Source organism: Heterodontus francisci, chromosome 1 (assembly GCF_036365525.1).
Source record: "Heterodontus francisci isolate sHetFra1 chromosome 1, sHetFra1.hap1, whole genome shotgun sequence".
NCBI classification, from domain to species: Eukaryota; Metazoa; Chordata; class Chondrichthyes; order Heterodontiformes; family Heterodontidae; genus Heterodontus; species Heterodontus francisci.
The window spans coordinates 132,385,431-132,408,117 of NC_090371.1; the positions used below are offsets into that span (position 1 = coordinate 132,385,431).

A 22,687-nucleotide genomic window follows, 5' to 3' on the forward strand; every position below is an offset into this window, starting at 1 on the left:
AAATACTAGACCTAAATAAGCCGAGAAACAAATTTCGCCAATGCACCATTTCTAAACATCCTGCAGTGTCCTGTGTAGATATCATGAAATCAACGCATGTTTGCACTGGTCAGTGTATTTAAATATACATGTTGGATTCTCTGTGAACATTAAGTGAGCAGCTGAGGAAAGTTTCAAGCTCCAGATTTCAGCTGCAACCCCGATCAACACCTGTCAGCAGACAGCAGCAATTACATTTTTACATATAAATAAGTAGACAATAAAAAGGCAAATCAAACTTTAATCACAATCCACATTTATACTTATAACTCCCCAATCCCCAATGCAATGCTTGTAGGGCTGGATAACACAGATTGCTGATCATTAACCTGACTCTCAGACTTTGCCAGGACAATTGGTGAACTGTCTTTAGTCAACTCTGACCTTTTGCCCTATATGGCTTGGGTGGCCCTACCAGGAATTATACTCCTGCCAGGATTGCTATCAGAGTCCTAGGAACATGCAAACTTTCCTGCCATGTTAAGATAGAGCTTCTAAGGACACCCTTTATGGTCCCAGGTGAAATGATTTTGGACAGAATCAATCCGTTCTTAGTAAAAATGGACTATAGCATAAAACTGCCCTTAATCTAGCACAAATTGGTAATCTTACTCAAAGTGGCCACAGGATAGCTGATGTGAGACACATTAATTTTACATGGGTCCAGTAGCCTTGTTGGACACGGATTGACTGCTTTACTCATTGTAAAGAGAAATAATTGGTGTTAGGGGACGTACTCATTTATGGATGTAATTTTTTTAAATTGTGCATGAGATATACTAAACAATAATATAAGTATTTAAAAAAAGAACAATCTGATTTTCTCTTAAGGCTATAACAATGACTACACTACAAAAATATTTTCACTGATGAAACACTTTCAGACATCCTGAGGCTGTGAAGGCAGTCTATAAATGCAAGTTTTATCTTTCTTAAACTTTTATATCTGGTGTAGAGAATGCTTGGCGCTTGAAATGGAAAAATATTTCAAATCCTATTGCTTACGTCCCTTATACTGAGGTGCAGATTGAGTTAACCACATTGCTCCAAGGCAGCCAGCATAAATCGAACAGCATCTGAGGCCCCAAATGATGTTGCTAAGTGCAATGTAGTTACACAGACAAAGAAAAAACCCCTCTATATCTGTTGTACCTTTATTCTTTATGGATTCAGCAGCACCTGTGAAGAGCTGACCAAGAACTGATGGATTGCTGCTCATTGTGCGAAAAAACGTCAAGAGATGAAATGCTGTCTGGAGTGGGACTTAACCCTTCACCTTCTGACACAGAGGCAAGATTGCTACTATTAGGCCAAAGGTTCACTCCCATTTTCATATTAAAGGTGAAATAAAACAATATCTTTATTGGGACAGGGAACATCTCATCTCATATTTTTGTTTAACCAGGTGTCTGTATCCAATTTCCTCAAGTTAGATATAGGCTGAGCTACATGCTGAATAAAATTCCAACTACCCCAATAACTTTTAAATTCTAATTTCAGTTTCATAAGAGCACCTTTGAATGTACTATATATTTTTAAAACCTTTTGCGCACACTTGAATAACCTTTTGCCTAATTTATCTGGATTAACACCTATATTACACAACACTGTGATGTGATGATTTAGGCAGGATTGTTCTTTCATCTAAGTACTTTTTGGAACTTTTGAGATGGTTGGTGATAGCATAACTAAACTAGGTGCTAAGCTGAACTGAAACTGATATGATATAGATACTTCTGTATACAGAGTCCTTTAATAATGATACAACATTTTTTTCTAAAAGAAACATTGATATGCATTTCACTTCAAATAACATTCTCCTCTTTCTGATATGTCATATTTTTTGAAGTGTTCAGCACCCATGAAGAGCAGCCCCTAAGTAATCTGTCTACAGGTCAAAGGTATTAGAGAAGGCCATGAAGAACAAAGCTGTGTCATAGAAACACATTTAAAGACTAAGTTTCCAGTGAATCATCTTTAATGGCAACTGATGACCTTGAAGTCATCTTTATAATCAGTGCTCAGTTTGAGATCAGTAGATTAGTATCTTGGATTTTTCACCTTGAATAATGAATAACAAACTGGTGTCATTCTGATACTAGAAGCAACAATCAGTTGATTTAGCAACATGTAGTTCTAGAGAAACTCGGATGGCTCAAGTCTCAGGAACACCTCATGTAAATAGAACCAGTGTTAGATTGTGTCCAAATAAAGTTCTTAATTTGCTTGAAGCATTTCAGAATAAAAACTGTATGGAAGTTAATTTTGTTTAGATTATTTAGGTACCACAGAAATATCAAGTTAATATTTTTGTCCTATAATGTTTTTAATTATAATGTTTGAAGGTAATATTGTGTAAAATGCATTTTGTGTGCTTGTGCATGTCCCATGTTTAATTTTTCAGCTGGCATATATTAACAATGAAACTTAACCTACTTGCCCCACACACATGTGGGCAGTTCCTTGCATAAATATTAATATAGGAAGGGACAAAGAGTTTAACCATAATAGTACGTCAGTGAATAAGATCAAATCAGAGAAAAAATTGCAAAAATTAAGATTTTTTTTTATCTGAATGCATGGGACATTCATAAAAAGATAGATGAATTAATGGCACAAATAGAAATCAATGGGTTTGATCTAATAGTCATTATTGAGACGGGACCAAATGGTGACCAAGATTTGGACTAAATATTCCATGGTAGCTGAAGTTTTGAAAAGACAGACTAAATGGAAAAGAAGTGTTGAGTGGGGGAAGGGGGAGTGGTTTTGCTCTGATAAAGGATGACATAAGGATAGTTGTGAGATAGGATCTTGGCTCAGAAGAGCAGGAAATAAAATCAGTATGGATGGAGATAAGAAATCATGAGGGGCAGAAAACACTGGTGGGAGTAGTTTATAGCTCCCCTAACGGTAGCTATACTGTTGGACTGAGTTTGAATCACGAAATAAGAGGAGCTAGTAGCAAGGGTAATCATGGGGGAATTTAATCTTTCTATAGACTGGACAAATCAAATTGCAAAAGTAGTTTGGAGGACAAGTTCATGGAGTGCATTCAAGACAGTTTCCGTGAACACTATGTCATAGAACTAACCAGGGAAGAGGCTATTTTAGATCTTGTCTTGTGTGATGAGGCTTGGTTAATTAATAATCTCATAATAAGGAATTCTCCTGGGAAGAGTGATCATAACATGATCACATGGAGGTTCTGAGTGACATACATAAGCCACAAAATAGACTCTTAAACTTAAATAAAATTAATTACATAGGTAGGAGAGGCAAGTTGGTTAAGGTAGGTTGGGCATTCAATAAGGTGCCTTGTGAACCAGGGGCCATTCCGTGGAGCGGAGTGGAAAGGAAGGAGGCCGATCCTAGGGTCTCCGGTTGGGGGTTGAGGGGATGGATATGTGTGTGCGATCTCAGGTTCTGAGCTGGGATCCAGACGAGTGGTTGAAGGCCTGGGTGAGGGGGAAGTCAGAGGCTTTGAGGTGAGGTCAGAGGCTTCAGGGAGAGGGGTGAGGGGGCAGGGCCACAGATGCCTGTGCAGGATTTGATAGCCTCTGGGAAAGATCGGACGTCTAGGAGGTGGTCAGAGCCTAGCAAGGGGATTAGATGGTTTGGGGGGTGATTGGAGGCATTAATCGGGGGTTGTCGGGGCAAATTGGAGGCCTCATGGAGGGAAATCCTCCCCATCCACCAGTCCCATGATTTAATTGACCGGTTTCCCAAGGCTTGGGAAAACCGGACGGCCAGTTTTAAATATCAAATGGTAAATATAGCTTACAGCTTCATTCTAATATTAAAGTGCCTAACTGCTTTCCTGGAGTGTGTTGGTCACCCATCCATTATCCGGCCTCTGTTAAAACTGGAAGTGGGCAGGTTGGAAGTTGGTTGGGTTCAGGATGCAGATTTTTAACACTTAAACCCCCCACCTGACACAAACCCTCCTGTTTTTGGGGTTAAAATTCCCCCCTTGGTCTCTGTACTTAAGGAAGGATATATTTATCTTAGAGCCAGTGAAACGAAGATTTGCTAGATTGACTCTTGGTTGAGAGGGTTGTACTATGAGAAGAAATTGAGTAGAATGGGCCAATATTCTCTGGAGTTTTGAAGAATGAGGGGTGAACTCAATGAACCTTTTAGGCCTCAAAATACGACTCCATAGCGCCGCTGCCCACACTGGGCTGGATTTTGTTCCCAGCCTGACGTGGGTTTTGTGGCTGGGGGTGCCGGAGAATCGGAGCAGCAGTGGCCGCAATGGAGCCCAACGCCGGGATTTCCGGGCCTGATCTTCCTGTCAGTGGCAAGGCTCCGTAGCAGCACCCCTGCCCCTCTGCAATGGGACCCTACAATACATAGTTAAAATACCTCTCTGCATAAATTTAAATTTAATTCCCCATGATCTTACAAAGAACAAAGAACAGTACAGCACAGGAACAGGCCATTCGGCCCTCCAAGCCTGCGCCGATCTTGATGCCTGTCTAAACTAAAACCTTCTGCACTTCCGGGGACTGTATCCCTCTATTCCCATCCTATTCATGTATTTGTCAAGATGCCTCTTAAACGTCGCTATCGTACCTGCTTCCACCACCTCCCCCGGCAGCAAGTTCCAGGCACTCACCACCCTCTGTGTAAAGAACCTGCCTCGCACATCCGCTCTAAACTTTTCCCCTCGCACCTTAAACCTATGTCCCCTAGTAACTGACTCTTCCACCCTGGAAAAAAGCTTCTGACTATCCACTCTGTCCATGCCACTCATAACTTTGTAAACCTCTATCATGTCGCCCCTCCACCTCTGTCGTTCCAGTGAAAACAATTTGAGTTTATCCACCCTCTCCTCATAGTTAATGCCCTCCAGACCAGGCAACATTCTGGTAAACCTCTTCTGTACCTTCTCCAAAGCCTCCACATCCTTCTGGTAATGTGGCGACCAGAATTGCACGCAATATTCTAAGTGTGGCCTAACTAAAGTTCTGTACAGCTGCAGCATGACTTGCCAATTTTTATACTCTATGCCCCGACCGCTGAAGGCGAGCATGCCGTATGCCTTCTTGACTACCTTATCCACCTGCGTTGTCACTTTCAGTGAACTGTGGACCTGTACGCCCAGATCTTTCTGTCTGTCAATACTCCTAAGGGTTCTGCCATTTACTGTATACTTTTCACCTTTCTTAGATCTTCCAAAATGCATTACCTCACATTTATCCGGATTAAACTCCATCTGCCATTTCTCCGCCCAAGTCTCCAACCGATCTATATCCTGCTGTATCCTCTGACAATCCTCATCACTATCCGCAACTCCACCAACCTTTGTGTCGTCCGCAAACTTACTAATCAGACCAGCTACATTTTCCTCCAAATCATTTATATATACTACAAACAGCAAAGGTCCCAGCACTGATCCCTGCGGAACACCACTAGTGACAGCCCTCCATTCAGAAAAGCACCCTTCCACTGCTACCCTCCGTCTTCTATGACCGAGCCTGTTCTGTATCCATCTTGCCAGCTCACCTCTGATCCTGTGTGAGTTCACCTTTTGTACCAGTCTGCCATGTGGGACCTTGTAAAAGGCTTTACTGAAGTCCATATAGACAACATCCACTGCCCTTCCTTCATCAATCATCTTCGTCACTTCCTCAAAAAACCCGATCAAGTTAGTGAGACATGACCTCCCCTTCACAAAACCATGCTGCCTCTCGCTAATAAATTAATTTGTTTCCAAATGGGAGTAAATCCTGTCCCGAAGAATCCTCTCTAATAATTTCCCTACCACTGACATAAGGCTCACCGGCCTATAATTTCCTGGATTATCCTTGCCACCCTTCTTAAACAAAGGAACAACATTGGCTATTCTCCAGTCCTCTGGGACCTCACCTGTAGCCAATGAGGATGCAAAGATTTCTGTCAAGGCTCCAGCAATTTCCTCCCTTGCCTCCCTCAGTATTCTGGGGTAGATCCCATCAGGCCCTGGGGACTTATCTACCTTAATGCTTTGCAAGACGCCCAACACCTTTTTGATAACGACATGACCCAGACTATCTACACTCCCTTCCCTCGGCTCATCATCCACCAAGTCCTTCTCTTTGGTGAATACTGGTGCAAAGTACTCATTTAGTACCTTGCCCATTTCTTCTGGCTCCACACATAAATTCCCTCCTCTGTCCTTGAGTGGGCCAACCCTTTCCCTGGTTACCCTCTTGCTCTTTATATACGTATAAAAAGCCTTGGGATTCTCCTTAATCCTGTTTGCCAATGACTTTTCATGACCCCTTTTAGCCCTCCTGACTCCTTGCTTAAGTTCCTTCCTACTTTCTTTTTATTCCTCAAGGGCTTCGTTGGTTCCCAGCCTTCTAGCCCTTATGAATGCTTCCTTTTTCTTTTTGACTGGGCTCACAATATCCCGCGTTATCCAAGGTTCCCGAAACTTGCCAAACTTGTCCTTCTTCCTCACAGGAACATTACCTTCAGTTCGCAATCTTGAGCACTTCATGTGGCACTCACACGGCTTCACCTTCCTGTCTAGGAGAAGCAGGTGCCACTGAGGTGGGAAGGGGCAACTCTGCATTATTTAGTATATAGGAATGAAGGGGGTCAGCTCTGCATTATTTAGTGTATGTGGTGGGGGAGGGGTCAACTCTGCATTATTTTGAACTATTTGCAAGGCTAGCAGCCTTTTAAAGATGGAACCAGCACCTGCTCCGGCAATACCGCCCCCACCACATGATTGGGGAGGGCAGCCACCGTCAATATGTTAAGTGGCCGCCTGTCGCGTAATCACAGCGGCGTGGCTCCCATGTGGGGCGGCTGCCATTTTCTGCACCCATCGTTGCATAATCACGGCAACAGGACAACAAAATCCAGCCCACCATCTGCAGCATGCACTTCATGGCAGTTAGCAGGATGAGGGTGAAGTGGGATTTGAGAAGGGGTATAAAAAGCTTCAGTCTCATGGTGCAAAACACCGTCTCCTCCAAAGGGCTTGGCAGATGCAGGCATGCCTGTTCCCCATCAGTTCTCTACTGTTCCCTGCGGTTATGTGTGACTTTGTCCTGCAAGAGAGAGGGAAGACGGTCAATGAGTTTGTTGCAATGTATTTGAGTGAGATGCCTGCAATAGTTGAGTCGCTGGTGGTATGTGTAAGCTGTGAGAGGTGGATGTGAGGTTGGCAGCATTGGTAAGTGTGTCAGAATGAGGTGGAACATCATAATATTAGGCATGAGTCCTGGTTGCCAATGGGTGTGTGATGGGGGTGTGGTGATGTGAGCAGTGTGAGAAGCTGGTGGTCCTGTGGGTAGGTTATTGAACTTTTTCTGACACTGCAGCCAGGTCCTCAGGACCAGACCTCAGGAATTGGCCTCCACGACCACTTGCTCTCATTCCTTTCTCAGAGTGTGCCTTGAGGGCTTCCTGGCCCCCTGTGGAAAATGGCCTTCCTCTTCCTTTTGTCTTCCATCACTAAGGCCTCCGGTGCTGCATCCAAAACCCTGGGACGCCTCTCTCTGCTCCATTACCAGTCCTCTTCCTTCCACCAAAGCTTTCCTGACATTTTTCCAGCAGCTACTGTATCCTGAATGCAGCTCCCCATTAAGAGGGGCAGAATGCCTTTAAGAAGTGCAGGCTAGCTGTGCATCATGAAAGCCATGCAGGCTTCTGAGCTCCCTGTTGAGCGTGCAGTCAGTCAGCAGTATGTTTTTGCTGGACTGCACACTGCAATCATCTTGATGAGTAGACAGCATGAAGTTTATGTGCTGCCTGACTCAACGGGACCCAGCGCGGGGTAATCGTGCATTGTGATCTCCATGCCTGATATCAGGCCTAATCGAATTTTTCTGAAAGGGCTTGACAGATGCTGAGAGGCTGTTTTCCTTGGCTGGAGAGTCCAGAAATAAGGGCCTTAGTCTCAGAATAAGGCTTCAACCATTTCGGACTGAGATAAGGGGAAATTTCGTCACTCAGCAGGTTGTGAATCTTTGGAATTATCTATCATAGAGGGCTGCGGATGCACAATCAGTGTATTCAATGATGAGATCAATAGATTTTTGAATTCTAAGGGAATCAAGAGATATGGGAATCAGGCAGGAAAGTGGAGTTGAGGTCAAAGATCAGCCACAATCTTATTAAATGGTCACATGGCCGACTTCTGCTCCTATTTAAGTTTTTATGTTCCCAGTCAGCTCAGCTGGTTAAGTAAGGAATAGCAGTGTGATAAAGGTTTGGAAGATCCTGATCTCATTTGCTGGTTTGTGTTTAGTTACTGATCTACGCAGAGGTAGTTGTAGGGTTGATATAATGCTATGTTAATACCCCTGAGTTAGTGAGATGAGAATGAGCCAAGCACTTTCGAAACTGCTTGTGTGAACATTGGACGAGAAGTCTCTGTTGGGAAACTCTTTATGATCTTCCAGCATTGTTTCCGCTCAGCTGTAAAGCATGGCCACTTCGGTATGACACAGAAGAGTATCCAGTACGCTGGAGCTACTCCTTAACATGTAGTTAACATCTTTAGGAGAAGAGGAGGGAAGAAAATTGATCTCAAAAAAAGAAAAAATATTTAACTTTTGTTTCCCTGAATGTCAACAACATCTTCTTGTTATTCTTTCATATTGATTATGTCTCTGTAATGGGTGTGTTTCTCTGCTTTGGTTATCACAGCAAGCTCATTGAACATAAATGACCAATGACTGATCATTTTCTGTACACTATCATATTTTATAACCAACCATATCCCACAAAAATAACCAGTCAAATGCTACCCAAAAAAGCCAGTTACCATTCACACTGATCTCAGGCTCCACGGAAGACGATTGATAATTGGTGACTTGATAATGATTGATAATCAGTTGGATTTTACTATATTGGTAAATGTTGTGAATTGTGAGCTGAGTGGATTATGATTTTCTTCTTAAACAGATTTTTCTTGAGAAATATACCTTTGGACCCAGACAAGCCCAGAACTCAATTTATCATTAGGATGAGGTAGAAAATCTTATGAAAAATTCATTATATAGAGTAATAATTAGGGTGAGAGAAAAAGATCATTTCATGTGTATATATACTATTATATTTTAAAAATGTATTTAAATATAGGTATTTAAAAAAGAACAATCTGATTATTGTTACAACCAAGGTGGGAGTAATGCACTGTTAATTCAGTCCCACTACTCCACAGGTCATAGTATATCAAGAAAGTTTCCCACCTACTGAAGAATAGCCAAATTAAACACTCTATTTGTCCCCCAGAATAAAGCACACCAAACCAGGTTTCTTTAAACAACAACAATAAGTATTAACTACTAATGAGATAAATCCATATAAATATGAAAAGCCGTTTAGTTCCTTAACCTTCATGTACACACACATACATTAAAAAAAACTGGTTAACTGGGGAAAAAGGATTTTTTGGTTTACAGCTTTCCGAGGAATTAAAAGAAAAAAAGAAAATGATTGAGTTTATCACATTCTGGTAGGATGTTTTTGGTACGGTGAGATGTCCCAGAGTCGAATAGCCGGCTGCCACTTGAAGTCTCTCCAGGTGAGGGGAACAATCTGTGATGGGTAGGCGTTCACAGCAATTTAACTGTGGTAGGCATCACATAGGTCTTCCATCAGGGTGTCACAACAGGTCTGCTTAGGTCAGCAGCAGTCCAGCAGCAGAATAAATCTTCAGATTTCAGGAATTCTTAGACATAGGAGGCAGTAGGAACCATACCCTGCAAAGATGCAGGGATTCTTCAGAGACAGGAGGCAACAAGAATCTGCCACCTTTCAAAATACATGATTGCTTCTTAAGAGATGTAGGATTTCTTTGCAGAGGGAGGTAACACTTTTCTGGGTCTTCCTCTCCTGCTCCAGGCAGGTCAAAGCAAAGATTTCAAATGCCTGCTCTTTGTCCGACTCACTGGCTATTTAAAGGGTCCAAAGTGAATAAAAACCTTCCTGAACATGGCCACATATCCAGACACAGTGTCTCTTCGGTCATTCAAAAAGTTTCTCTAAGAAAGGTCAAACCCCTGTTGTTTCCTTAAAATTGCTTGCTTTCCTGTCGTTGTACACGTTCAACTTCCTTTCAAAGCACCCATAAAGTTCAGCTTTTGTTATGAACTTCCTTTCAAAACATTGCAAAAGTTTCAACTATTTCCAGGTGTCTTAAATGTCCACTGAACATCCTATTTTTAGTATTTTTAAAACACACAGAATTCTAAGTTTTTAATAACAAAAAAAATGTGTCACATTATCTTTCATAACATCCATTGCCCACCATACCCTACTCCATCATAACCTCAATCTCCCTGATCACCACTGCCAGCTAATATGACCACTGCTCTCCCTAATTGTCACCACCACCTTCCCTGATCCTGGCTTCTACCCATTCCTAACATCGCCCACTGCCACCCACCCTTCTCGATCCTGATCACTGCTACCCTCCCTCCTGATTGTTCTCTCACCTGGTTGTCCCACTCCCCTTTAAAGACTTATCTAAGGGCCATTGCTGGCATCCCAGTGGCTCAATCCACGAGTCCTCTTCTCTGGTGAACTACCTGGAGATGTTCATGCAGTGTCCATTGCTCAGTAGCGTGATAATAATGCCCAAGACTATGGTCACAATGATATTTCCCATGCACTGTAAAGCTGCCTACAAGGTCATTGTGGCTCCCTGGAGCATGGGAAATTTAAATCCATTGAGTTAAACACAAATAAAATAGGTCAAGTTATCAGATTAGTAGATTTGCAAGTTAAGTTAATGCAGTTACTGAGCCACTTTTTGATTTAGAACAAAGAACAAAGAAAATTACAGCACAGGAACAGGCCCTTCGGCCCTCCAAGCCTGCGCCGATCCAGATCCTCTATCTAAACCTGTCGCCTATTTTCTAAGGGTCTGTATCTCTTTGCTTCCTGCCCATTCATCTATCTGTCTAGATACATCTTAAAAGACGCTATCGTGCCCGCGTCTACCACCTCCGCTGGCAACGCGTTCCAGGCACCCACCACCATCTGCGTAAAGAACTTTCCACGCATATCCCCCCTAAACTTTTCCCCTTTCACTTTGAACTCGTGACCCCTAGTAATTGAATCCCCCACCCTGGGAAAAAGCTTCTTGCTATCCACCCTGTCTATACCTCTCATGATTTTGTACACCTCAATCAGGTCCCCCCTCAACCTCCGTCTTTCTAATGAAAATAATCCTAATCTACTCAACCTCTCTTCATAGCTAGCGCCCTCCATACCAGGCAACATCCTGGTGAACCTCCTCTGCACCCTCTCCAAAGCATCTACATCCTTTTGGTAATGTGGCGACCAGAACTGCACGCAGTATTCCAAATGTGGCTGAACCAAAGTCTTATACAACTGTATAACATGACCTGCCAACCCTTGTACTCAATACCCCGTCCGATGAAGGAAAGCATGCCGTATGCCTTCTTGACCACTCTATTGACCTGCGTTGCCACCTTCAGGGAACAATGGACCTGAACACCCAAATCTCTCTGTACATCAATTTTCCCCAGAACTTTTCCATTTACTGAATAGTTCACTCTTGAATTGGATCTTCCAAAATGCATCACTTCGCATTTGCCCGGATTGAACTCCATCTGCCATTTCTCTGCCCAACTCACCAATCTATCTATATTCTGCTGTATTCTCTGACAGTCCCCTTCACCCTGGACCCCATGCAACTTCACTTTCTCCATCAATCTACCATGGGGAACCTTATCAAACGCCTTACTGAAGTCCATGTATATGACATCTACAGCCCTTCCCTCATCAATCAACTTTGTCACTTCCTCAAAGAATTCTATTAAGTTGGTAAGACATGACCTTCCCTACACAAAACCATGTTGCCTATCACTGATAAGCCCATTTTCTTCCAAATGGGAATAGATCCTATCCCTCAGTATCTTCTCCAGCAGCTTCCCTACTACTGACGTCAGGCTCACTGGTCTATAATTACCTGGATTATCCCTGCTACCCTTCTTAAACAAGGGGACAACATTAGCAATTCTCCAGTCCTCCGGGACCTCACCCGTGTTTAAGGATGCTGCAAAGATATCTGTTAAGGCCCCAGCTATTTCCTCTCTCACTTCCCACAGTAACTTGGGATAGATCCCATCCGGACCTGGGGACTTGTCCACCTTAATGCCTTTTAGAATACCCAACACTTCCTCCCTCCTTATGCCGACTTGACCTAATCAAACATCTATCCCTAACCTCAACATCCGTCATGTCCCTCTCCTCGGTGAATACCGATGCAAAGTACTCGTTTAGAATCTCACCCATTTTCTCTAACTCCACGTATAATTTTCCTCCTTTGTCCTTGAGTGGGCCAATCATTTCTCTAGTTACCCTCTTGCTCCTTATATATGAATAAAAGGCTTTGGGATTTTCCTTAACCCTGTTTGCTAAAGATATTTCATGACCCCTTTTAGCCCTCTTAATTCCTCGTTTCAGATTGGTCCACATTCCCGATATTCTTCCAAAGCTTCGTCTTTCTTCAGCCGCCTAGACCTTATGTATGCTTCCTTTTTCACCTGTCATCCATGGTTCCCTAATCTTGCCATTTCTATCCCTCATTTTCACAGGAACATGTCTCTCCTGCATGCTAATCAACCTCTCTTTAAAAGCCTCCCACATATCAAATGTGGATTTATCTTCAAACAGCTGCTCCCAATCTACATTCCCCAGCTCCTGCCGAATTTTGGTATAGTTGGCCTTCCCCCAATTTAGCACTCTTCCTTTCAGACCATTCTCGTCTTTGTCCATGAGTATTCTAAAACTTACGGAATTGTGATCACTATTCCCAAAAAATGTCAGCATTCAGATCCTTGGTCCCAACTCAGGATCTTTTTTAAGACTAGTTAGGGAGAAACTGAACACTGACTGCAAATGTCTGGTAAATTGTAAAACATCATTTGGAAAAGCAACATGTTTCAATGTTGAATACTTGTTTTAAATATATTATTTCACAAATAATGAGTTTGCACTTGCAGTGCTAAATGCTGGTTGAATCTATGGTTACATCTGCAGGTGCAGTGGAGTCTGAGCACTAGCTGATGATCTTCATAAAATAAGTGCAAACATAGAAAAGCAGGTCATTACTTTGCTCAAGGACAGGATGGCCCAGTTAAATGCATTTTCAGATTGAAATTTCCTGCAATCTGGAAAGCTGCAATGATTAATCAGTTTATTCCCCAGTGTGAGGGAAATTTGAATCCACTGATTTAACTGCGAGGAACATAGGAACAGGAGTAGGCCATTCAACCCATCAAGCTGCCCCACCATTCACTGTGATCATGGCTGATCAACCATTTCAATGTCTTTTTCCCACACTATGCCCATATCCTCTTCTGTCATTGGTATTTAGAAATCTGTCAATCTCTACTTTAAACATACTCAATGACTGAGCTTCCATAGCCCTCCAGGGTAGAGAATTCCCAAGATTCACAACCCTTTGAGGAAAGAAATTTCTCCTCATCTCTGTCCTATGTGGCTTCCCCCTTATTTTGAAATTGTGTCTCCTGGTTCTGGACTCCCCAACCAGGGGAAACATTTTACCTGCATCTACCCTGTCTATCCCTTTAAGTATTTTATAGGTTTCAATGAGATCACCTCTCACTCTTCAAAACTCTAGAGAATACAGGCCCAGTTTCCCCAATATATTTTCATAGGACAGTCCCACCATGCAAGGAGCAAGTGTGGTAAACCTTCGCTGCACTCCCTCAATGGCAATAATATCCTTCCTAAGGTAAGGGGACCAAAACTGCACACAGTACTCCAGGTGTGGTCTAACCAAGGTTCTATGCAATTGAAGCAAGACTTCACTACTCCTGTACTCAAATCCTCTTGCAATAAAGGCTAACATACCATTAGCTTTCCTAATTGTTTGGAAGTAGGAACAGATGGAACAAGGAGCCTGACCAGTTCATGAGCAAGGCAAAGGGAATAATCTGAGATTGGAAGTGTGCCATTTATGTTATTACTTTACCACAAAGGTTTTTTTGAAAGGAATATTCCATGAGAGGCTGTGCAATGACTTTATCATAGAGATTTTCTACTGTAACACAGCTACTATTAACAGAGGTAGGAATTCAGGCCATTTAAATTTGCATAGGAGGGGCTAAGATTTTAAATAAATTAAGTTTGGGCGATGACCAAGAGGAGAACGAGAAGGAAAAGTAAATCCGAGAAAGTAAACACATTTTGGAAGGATTAAACAATATCAGAAATGTAGGGAATATTCTCCAAAGTGCCATTACTTGAATGCTAAAAGTATTCAGAAGAAGAAGGTTGATTTTCCTTATCACAGCACCTGGAATAGAAAAGAGACTGGAGAGCTGCTACATCATTGAAATTGATAGAAGGACAATTGGTTGGTCTCTGGAATGTGCATGTGATCCTTCCTGCCTGATTTTTCTTCCTACACTCCATCTTGTCATTGCTTTGCACCCAAGCCTTAAAGATGAACATCTAACATAAAGTGAGCTAACAGAATAAAAATTAATGAAAGTGGAATAAGATTGTCAATACATAAGGACCCAGCTGGGGAAGGTCACTTTTAGACCTGGGCTGGGAATTACCTCCAAATTCACCACTGTAATTTTGCCATAAGGTTAGTGTGAACCTGGTTTACACTGCATCTGTGGGGCTTCCATTGCCCTTCCACTGAAGTTCTGACCCAGCGAGGCCCAAACCCCCACTTATCTTTTTTGGCGCTGGCTTCCACAATCCTCCTGAAGTTCCCTGTGGCACTGCTAGGACTGAGGAGCTGCTGGCCCCCTGATTGGCTGGCAGCTCCGGGAGATGGGACTTCCTGCCTCAGAGGCGCGGAAGTCCTGCCCGAGGCCAATTAAAGGCCTGGGCCACATAAAATCTCTGCGTGGCTCCCAGGCCTGGTGGAGGCGGGCTTGCCCCTGACTTTTAAGCCAGAGGGCGGGGCTTCTGCCCCGGAATAAAATTTCATGCTAAGTGTACTTGTAAAAAAAATAATGTCAAATCTCATGGAGATGTTGAATAGAATCCTGTAGTGGTCTGTACTAGTACCTGTATTGTTTCTAATCTAAAAAACTGACCTGGATCTCTAAACCAACCACAAGCTTGTAAAATTTCTGACACTATTATAGTAAGAAGAGCAAGCTATCCTAGATCTAGTCCTGTGTAATGAGACAGGAATAATTAATGACCTCATAGTTAGGGATCCTCTTGGAAGGAGTGATCACAGTATGGTTGAATTTAGAATACAGATGGAGAGTGTGAAGATAAAATCCAATACCAGGGTCCTGTGCTTGAACAAGGGGGACTACAATAGAATGAGGGAGGACTTGGCTAAAGTCGACTGGAAACAAAGATTTTATGGTGGGACAGTTGACGAGCAGTGGAGGACTTTCAAAGCAATTTTTCAAAGTGCTCAGCAAAAGTATATTCCAGTGAAAAGGAAGGACTGGAAGAAAAGGGGTAATCTGCCATGGGTGTCTAAGGAAATAAGGGAGGCTATCAAATTGAAAGCGAAGGCATACAAAGTGGCCAAAAACAGCATGAAACTAGAAGATTGGGAAAACTTTAAAGGTCAACAGAAAGCCACAAAAAGAGCTATAAAGAAAAGTAAGATAGAACATGAGAAAAAACTAGCACAGAATATAAAGACAGATAGCAAAAGTTTCTATAAATATATAAAACGAAAAAGAGTGGCTAAAGTAAACGTTGGTCCTTTAGAGGATCAGAAGGGGAATTTAGTTATGGGATATGATGAAATGGCCGAGGCATTGAGGTATTTTGTATCGGTCTTCACAGTGGAGGACATTAATAACATGCCAGTAATTGACAAAGACGAACGTAGGTGAGGACCTGGAAACAATCATTATTATGGAAGAGGTAGTGTTGGGCAAGCTAATGGAGCTAAGGATTGATAAGTCTCCTGGCCCTGATGGAATGCATCCCAGGGTACTAAAAGAGATGGCGGGAGAAATAGCAGGTGCACTGGCGGTAATTTTCCAAAATTCGCTGGACTCTGGGGTAGTCCCAGCAGATTGGAAAACAGAAGATGTGACGTCACTGTTTAAAAAGGGAGGTAGACAAAAGATGGGGAATTATAGACCGGTTAGTTTAACCTCTGTAGTGGGGAAGATGCTTGAGTCTATTATCAAGGAAGAAATAGCAGGGCATCTCGATAGAAATTGTCCCGTTGGGCAGACGCAGCATGGGTTCATGAAGGGCAGGTCATGCTTGACAAATCTTTTGGAATTCTATGATGACATTACGAGCAAGGTGGACAATGGGGACCCAGTGGATGTGGTGTACCTAGATTTCCAAAAGGCCTTCGACAAGGTGCCGCACAAGAGGCTGCTGCATAAGATAAGGATGCATGGCATTAGGGGTAAAGTATTAACATGGATAGAGGATTGGTTGACTAACAGGAAGCAGAGAGTGGGGATAAATGAGTGCTATTCTGGTTGGCAATCAGTCACTAGTGGTGTGCCTCAGGGGTCGGTGTTGGGACCGCAATTATTTACAATTTATATAGATGATTTGGAGTTGGGGACCACGTGTAGGGTGTCAAAGTTTGCAGATGACACTAAGATGAGTGGCAGAGCAAAGTGTGCAGATGACTGTGAAACTTTGCAGAGGAACATAGATACATTGAGTGAGTGGGCGAAGGTCTAGCAGATGGAATACAATGTTAATAAATGTGAAGTCATTCATTTCGGTAGGAGTAGCAGTAAAAAGGATTATTACTTGAATGGTAAAAAGTTGCAGCATGCTGCTATGCAGAGGGACCTGGGTGTCCTTGTGCATGAATCGCAGAAGGTTGGTCTGCAGGTACAGCAAGTAATTAGGAAGGCAAATGGAATTTTGTCCTTCATTGCTAAAGGGATTGAGTTTAAAAGCAGAGAGGTTATGTTGCAGCTGTATAAGGTACTGGTGAAGCCGCACTTGGAGTACTGTGTGCAGTTTTGGTCTCCTTACTTGAGAAAGGATGTACTGGCACTGGAGAGGGTGCAGAGGAGGTTCACTAGGTTGATTCCGGAGTTGAGGGGGTTGGCTTATGAGGAGAGACTGAGTAGATTGGGATTATATTCATTGGAATTCAGAAGAATGAGGGGGGATCTTATAGAAACATATAAAATTATGAAGGGAATAGATAAGATACAAGTAGAGAGGATGTTTCCACTGGCAGGTGAAGCTAGGACAAGAGGGCATAGCCTCAAGATTAGAGAGAGCAGATTTAGGACTGAATTAAGAAGGAACTTCTTCACCCAGAGGGTTGTTAATCTATGGAATTCCTTGCCCAGTGAAGTAGTTGACGCTTCTTCAGTAAATGTTTTTAAAGCTAAGGTACATATCATTCTGAACAATAAAGGAATTAAGGGATACGGTGAGAGCGCGGGTAAGTGGATCTGAGTCCACGAAAAGATCAGCTATGATCTTATTGAATGGCGGAACAGGCTCGAGGGGCCGGACGGCCTACTCCTGCTCCTAGTTCTTATGAAGAGCAGTTGAGACATGGAATGCAGCTAATCATTTACAAAAGGATTTAGACTGGTTGTATAATTGGTAGACATATGGCAAATTAATTTTCATACGAATAGAAATGTAAAGTATTGCACATGGGTGAAAATATGTGGATCATCCCCAAGGCTCCCATCATCACCGCTTTAGCCCTCTGTGCAAATAGCCTGATCCAATAAGCAATAAAACGGTATTCCTGAATATTTCCTCAGGAATCAAGGCTACTCCTCTTGCTTGGCTCAGGAGCATAAATCCAAAGAAAAACAGAAGTAGTTCATTGGAAGGAGGAGGAAATTTGCTGCTGCAAGACTTTAAAGCCTAGAGTGAGCGAAGGTGGCGCCAGGCTCTTGAAGTTCCAGCAGTTAAGTACATGTTTTGTGTGTACTTTCACCTTCACCTTTTATCAGCATGTTAAAATGCATTGATGTCTCATCAAAGGGTTCCTTTACTTTCTGAAGATGTCATGATGGCTTACACCATGCAGTAGTGGCTCTAAGCTGACAGCCAAGATAAGAGAAACGCAGCCTTTCCATTTTCACTTTAGCATCACTGTTCATCAGTTCATAAATGGAATGACATGTCTTCATTCCTATTGCACTATGAACAAAAGAACAAAGAACAAAGAACAGTACAGCACAGGAACAGGCCATTCGGCCCTCCAAGCCTGCGCCGATCTTGATGACTGCCAAAACTAACACCTTCTGCACTTCCGGGGACCGTATCCCTCTATTCCCTTCCTGTTCATGTATTTGTCAAGATGTCTCTTAAACGTCGCTATCGTATCTGCTTCCACCACCACCCCCGGCAGCAAGTTCCAGGCACTCACCACCCTCTGTGTAAAAAACTTGCCTCGCACATCCCCTCTAATCTTTGCCCCTCGCACCTTAAGCCTATGTCCCCCAGTAACTGACTCTTCCACCCTGGGAAAAAGCTTCTGACTATCCACTCTGTCCATGCCACTCATAACTTTGTAAACCTCTATCATGTCGCCCCTCCACCTCCGTCGTTCCAGTGAAAACAATCCGAGTTTTTCCAACTTCTCCTCATAGCTAATGCCCTCCAGACCAGGCAACATCCTGGTAAACCTCCTCTGTACCCTCTCCAAAGCCTCCACGTCCTTCTGGTAGTGTGGCGACCAGAATTGCACGCAATATTCTAAGTGTGGCCTAACGAAGGTTCTGTACAGCTGCAACATGACTTGTCAAATTTTATACTCTATGCCACGACTGATGATGGCAAGCATGCCGTATGCCTTCTTGACTACCTTATCCACCTGCGTTGCCACTTTCAGTGACCTGTGGACCTTTATATGCCCAGATCTCTCTGCCTGTCAATACTCCTAAGGGTTCTGCCATTTACTGTATACCTCCGACCTGCATTAGACCTTCCAAAATGCATTACCTCACATTTGTCCGGATTAAACTCCATCTGCCATTTCTCCGCCCAAGTCTCCAACCGATCTATATACTGCTGTATCCTCTGACAATCCTCATCATTATCCGCAACTCCACCAACCTTTGTGTCGTCCGCAAACTTACTAATCAGACCAGCTACATTTTCCTCCAAATCATTTATATATACTACAAAGAGCAAAGGTCCCAGCACTGATCCCTGTGGAACACCACGAGTCACATCCCTCCATTCAGAAAAACGCCCATCCACTGATACCCTCTGTCTTCTATGACCGAGCCAGTTCTGTATCCATCTTGCCAGCTCACCTCTGATCCCATGTGACTTCACCTTTTGTACCAGTCTGCCATGCGGGACCTTGTCAAAGGCTTTACTAAAGTCCATATAGATAACATCCACTGCCCTTCCTTCATCAATCATCTTCGTCACCTCCTCAAAAAACTCAATCAAATTAGAAAGACACGACCTCCCCTTCACAAAACCATGCTGTCTCTCGCTAATAGGTTTGTTTGTTTCCAAATGGGAGTAAATCCTGTCCCGAATAATCCTTTCTAATAGTTTCCCTGCCACTGACATAAGGCTCACCGGCCTAAAGTTTCCTGGATTGTCCTTGCCACCCTTCTTAAACAAAGGAACAACATTGGCTATTCTCCAGTCATCTGGGACTTCACCTGTAGCCAATGAGGATGCAAAGATTTCTGTCAAGGCCCCAGCAATTTCCTCCCTTGCCTCCCTCAGTATTCTTGGGTAGATCCCATCAGGCCCTGGGGACTTATCTACCTTAATGCTTTGCAAGACACTCAACACCTCCTCCTTTTTGATAATGAGATGACTGAGACTATCTGCACTCCCTTCCCTCGGCTCATCATCCACCAAGTCCTTCTCTTTGGTGAATACTGATGCAAAGTACTCATTTAGCACCTCGCCCATTTCCTCTGGCTCCACACATAGATTCCCATCTCTGTCCTTGAGTGGGCCAACCCTTTCCCTGGTTACCCTCTTGCTCTTTATATATGTTTATATATATTTATGGGCGGCACAGTGGCACAGTGGTTAGCACTGCAGCCTTGCAGCTCCAGCGACCCGGGTTCAATCCTGGGTACTGCCTGTGTGGAGTTTGCAAGTTCTCCCTGTGTCTGCGTGGGTTTTCTCCGGGTGCTCCGGTTTCCTCCCACAAGCCAAAAAAAGACTTGCAGGTTGGTAGGTAAATTGGCCATTATAAATTGCCCCTAGTATAGGTAGGTGGTAGGGAAATATAGGGACAGGTGGGGATGTGGTAGCAATATGGGATTAGTGTAGGATTAGCATAAATGGGTGGTTGATGGTCGGCACAGACTCGGTGGGCCGAAGGGCCTGTTTCAGTGCTGTATCTCTAAAAAAAAATGTATAAAAAGCCTTGGGATTTTCCTTAATCCTGTTTGCCAATGACTTTTCATGACCCCTTTTAGCCCTCCTAACTCCTTGCTTAAGTTCCTTTCTACTGTCTTTATATTCCTCAAGGGATTCGTCTGTTACTAGCCTTCCAGTCCTTACAAATGCTTCCTTTTTCTTTTTGACTAGGCTCACAATATCCCGCATTATCCAAGCTTCCTGAAACTTGCCATCTTCCCCACAGGAACATGCTGGTCCTGGATTCTAATCAGCTGACGTTTGAAAGACTCCCACATGTCAGATGTTGATTTACCCTCAAACAGCCGCCCCCCCCCCCCAATCTAAATTCTTCAGTTCCTGCCTAATATTGTTATAATTAGCCTTCCCCCAATTTAGCACCTTCACCCGAGGACTACTCTTATCCTTATCCACAAGTACCTTAAAACTTATGGAATTATGGTCACTGCTCCCGAAATGCTCCTCCACTGAAACTTCGACCACCTGGCCGGGCTCATTCCCTAATACCAGGTCCAGAATGGCCCCATCCCTTCGTTGGACTATCTACATACTGTTTCAAGAAGCCCTCCTGGATGCTCGTCACAAATTCTGCCCCATCCAAGCCCCTAGCACTAAATGAGTCCCAGTCAATATTAGGGAAGTTAAATTCACCCACACTACAACCCTGTTACCTTTACATCTTTCCAAAATTTGTCTACATATCTGCTCTTCTACCTCCCGCTGGCTTTTGGGAGGCCTGTAGTAAACCCCCAACATCGTGACTGCACCCTTCCCATTCCTGAGCTCCACCCATATTGCCTCGCTGCATGACCCCTCTGAGGTGTCCTCCCGCAGTACAGCTGTGATATTCTCCTTAGCCAGTAATGCAACTCCCCCACCCCTTTTACATCCCCCTCTATCCTGCCTGAAGCTTCTAAAGCCTGGAACATTTAGCTGCCAATCCTGCACTTCCCTCAACCAAGTCTCTGTAATAGCAACAATATCATATTTCCATGGCTCACTGAATATACAGCTCTACCAAAACCCTGTTGTTTGGAGTTCCCTCACAAGCACGTTTTGCGTGGACTTTCTGTAAACTCCACCTTCTGATGTTACAGCATTCCTCGAGCACTTGTCCTTTCAGTTACTCCAGCTGTCTGCTTCCACCTGGGAGATTCCTTTTAGATGTGTACCATCACCTGCTGCTTTTAATGTTGTTCCAGAGCACACAAAGCCCAGGAATGGTCAGATATCAACCCTAGATCTTAAGGAGTTTAGAGATTTTGAAGACCTCGTTATTGAGCTGTAGTGGAAGCAAGTGGCAGTGGTTGTTGGCAACTGCCAAATTTGGGAGTGTGTATACTTTATTCCTTTAAGTGAGTTGACTGATCGGTGGTTTCACAGTCCACTCCATGGGAAGTTTGAATTCACCCACCCAATGGCCAGGATTTTATGGGGAAAAGCCGGATGATGATGGAGGTGGGGGGACTGTAGGATTGCATGAGATGGTGTTGGGTCATTGGACCTAGATGCAATTCCACAAGCGACAGATGGCAAGTCGTGTGGGGATTCCACTCACATTTTGAAAATTAGCAATTAAAAGGTGATTTGGATGATTAAAACTGATTTTATGGGCCCCTCCGAATTTTTTGAGTCGCGCATAGGGTGTCAGAGCCTCTTTTAAAAAAGCAACTTTTAAAGGGCAGCAACAAAATTTCATTGCAAGGAAGGAGTCGAGCAACCATATATTTGTGGTCGAGGCCCCCTTGAGTTATTCCTCCTGTCAGGGGACTCACTGGAGAAGGGCCTGAGAAGGAGGAGGTGGTGGGGAGGGCTGGGTAGTTTTTCAGCACCCACTGGAAGGGTGCCCCCAATATAGCGGCAGGGCACAGGGTATGGGCATTGTTCAGGCTGATGGGGGTCTTTGGCTGGAGGCTGAAGGGGTCTGGTTGCTGGGAAAAGGGTGGTTGCTGGTCGCAGGCTTCCTGCTGGCCACAGTTTGATACAAGGCTTGGGTACTGGCGGCCCTTTAAACATATCGCCAACATTTCCTTCCATGTCGGCTGGCAATGCAGATGACGTCTCAAGGCCTGCATCCCGTCACTGAGTAGCCAGCCACGCAGCTGCCAGCTGTTAGTTATTCCAGTGCAAGATACCAATGGGAAAGTCAGTGGATGAGCAGTGGCAGTTTTTTAAGCAGATATTTCATAACACTCAGCAAATATTTACTCCGGTCAGAAGGAAGGACTCGATGAGAACGATGAACCACCCGTGGTTAACAAAGGAAGTTAAGGAGAGTATCAAATCAAAAACTAGGGGGTAGAATGCAGCGAAAGCTAGTGGTAGGCCAGAGGATTTGGAATGTTATAGAAAC

The 22,687-nt window shown here is 43.6% G+C and overlaps 1 protein-coding gene across 6 annotated transcripts in view; it reads left to right on the forward strand.

Annotated features, from left to right (window-relative positions):
* The window catches only part of LOC137384696 (BTB/POZ domain-containing protein KCTD8-like), a 352,009-nt gene that overhangs the window by 106,147 nt on the left and 223,175 nt on the right, over positions 1-22,687 (forward strand). Inside the window, exon 4 of one of the 6 annotated variants that reach the window (XM_068059031.1) lies at positions 10,669-10,698. The exons of the other annotated variants lie outside the window; for them this stretch is intronic. Within the exon in view, the coding sequence (XP_067915132.1) occupies positions 10,669-10,698 (30 nt within the window). The remainder of the gene's footprint in view (positions 1-10,668; positions 10,699-22,687) is intronic. 6 annotated transcript variants of the gene reach the window in all.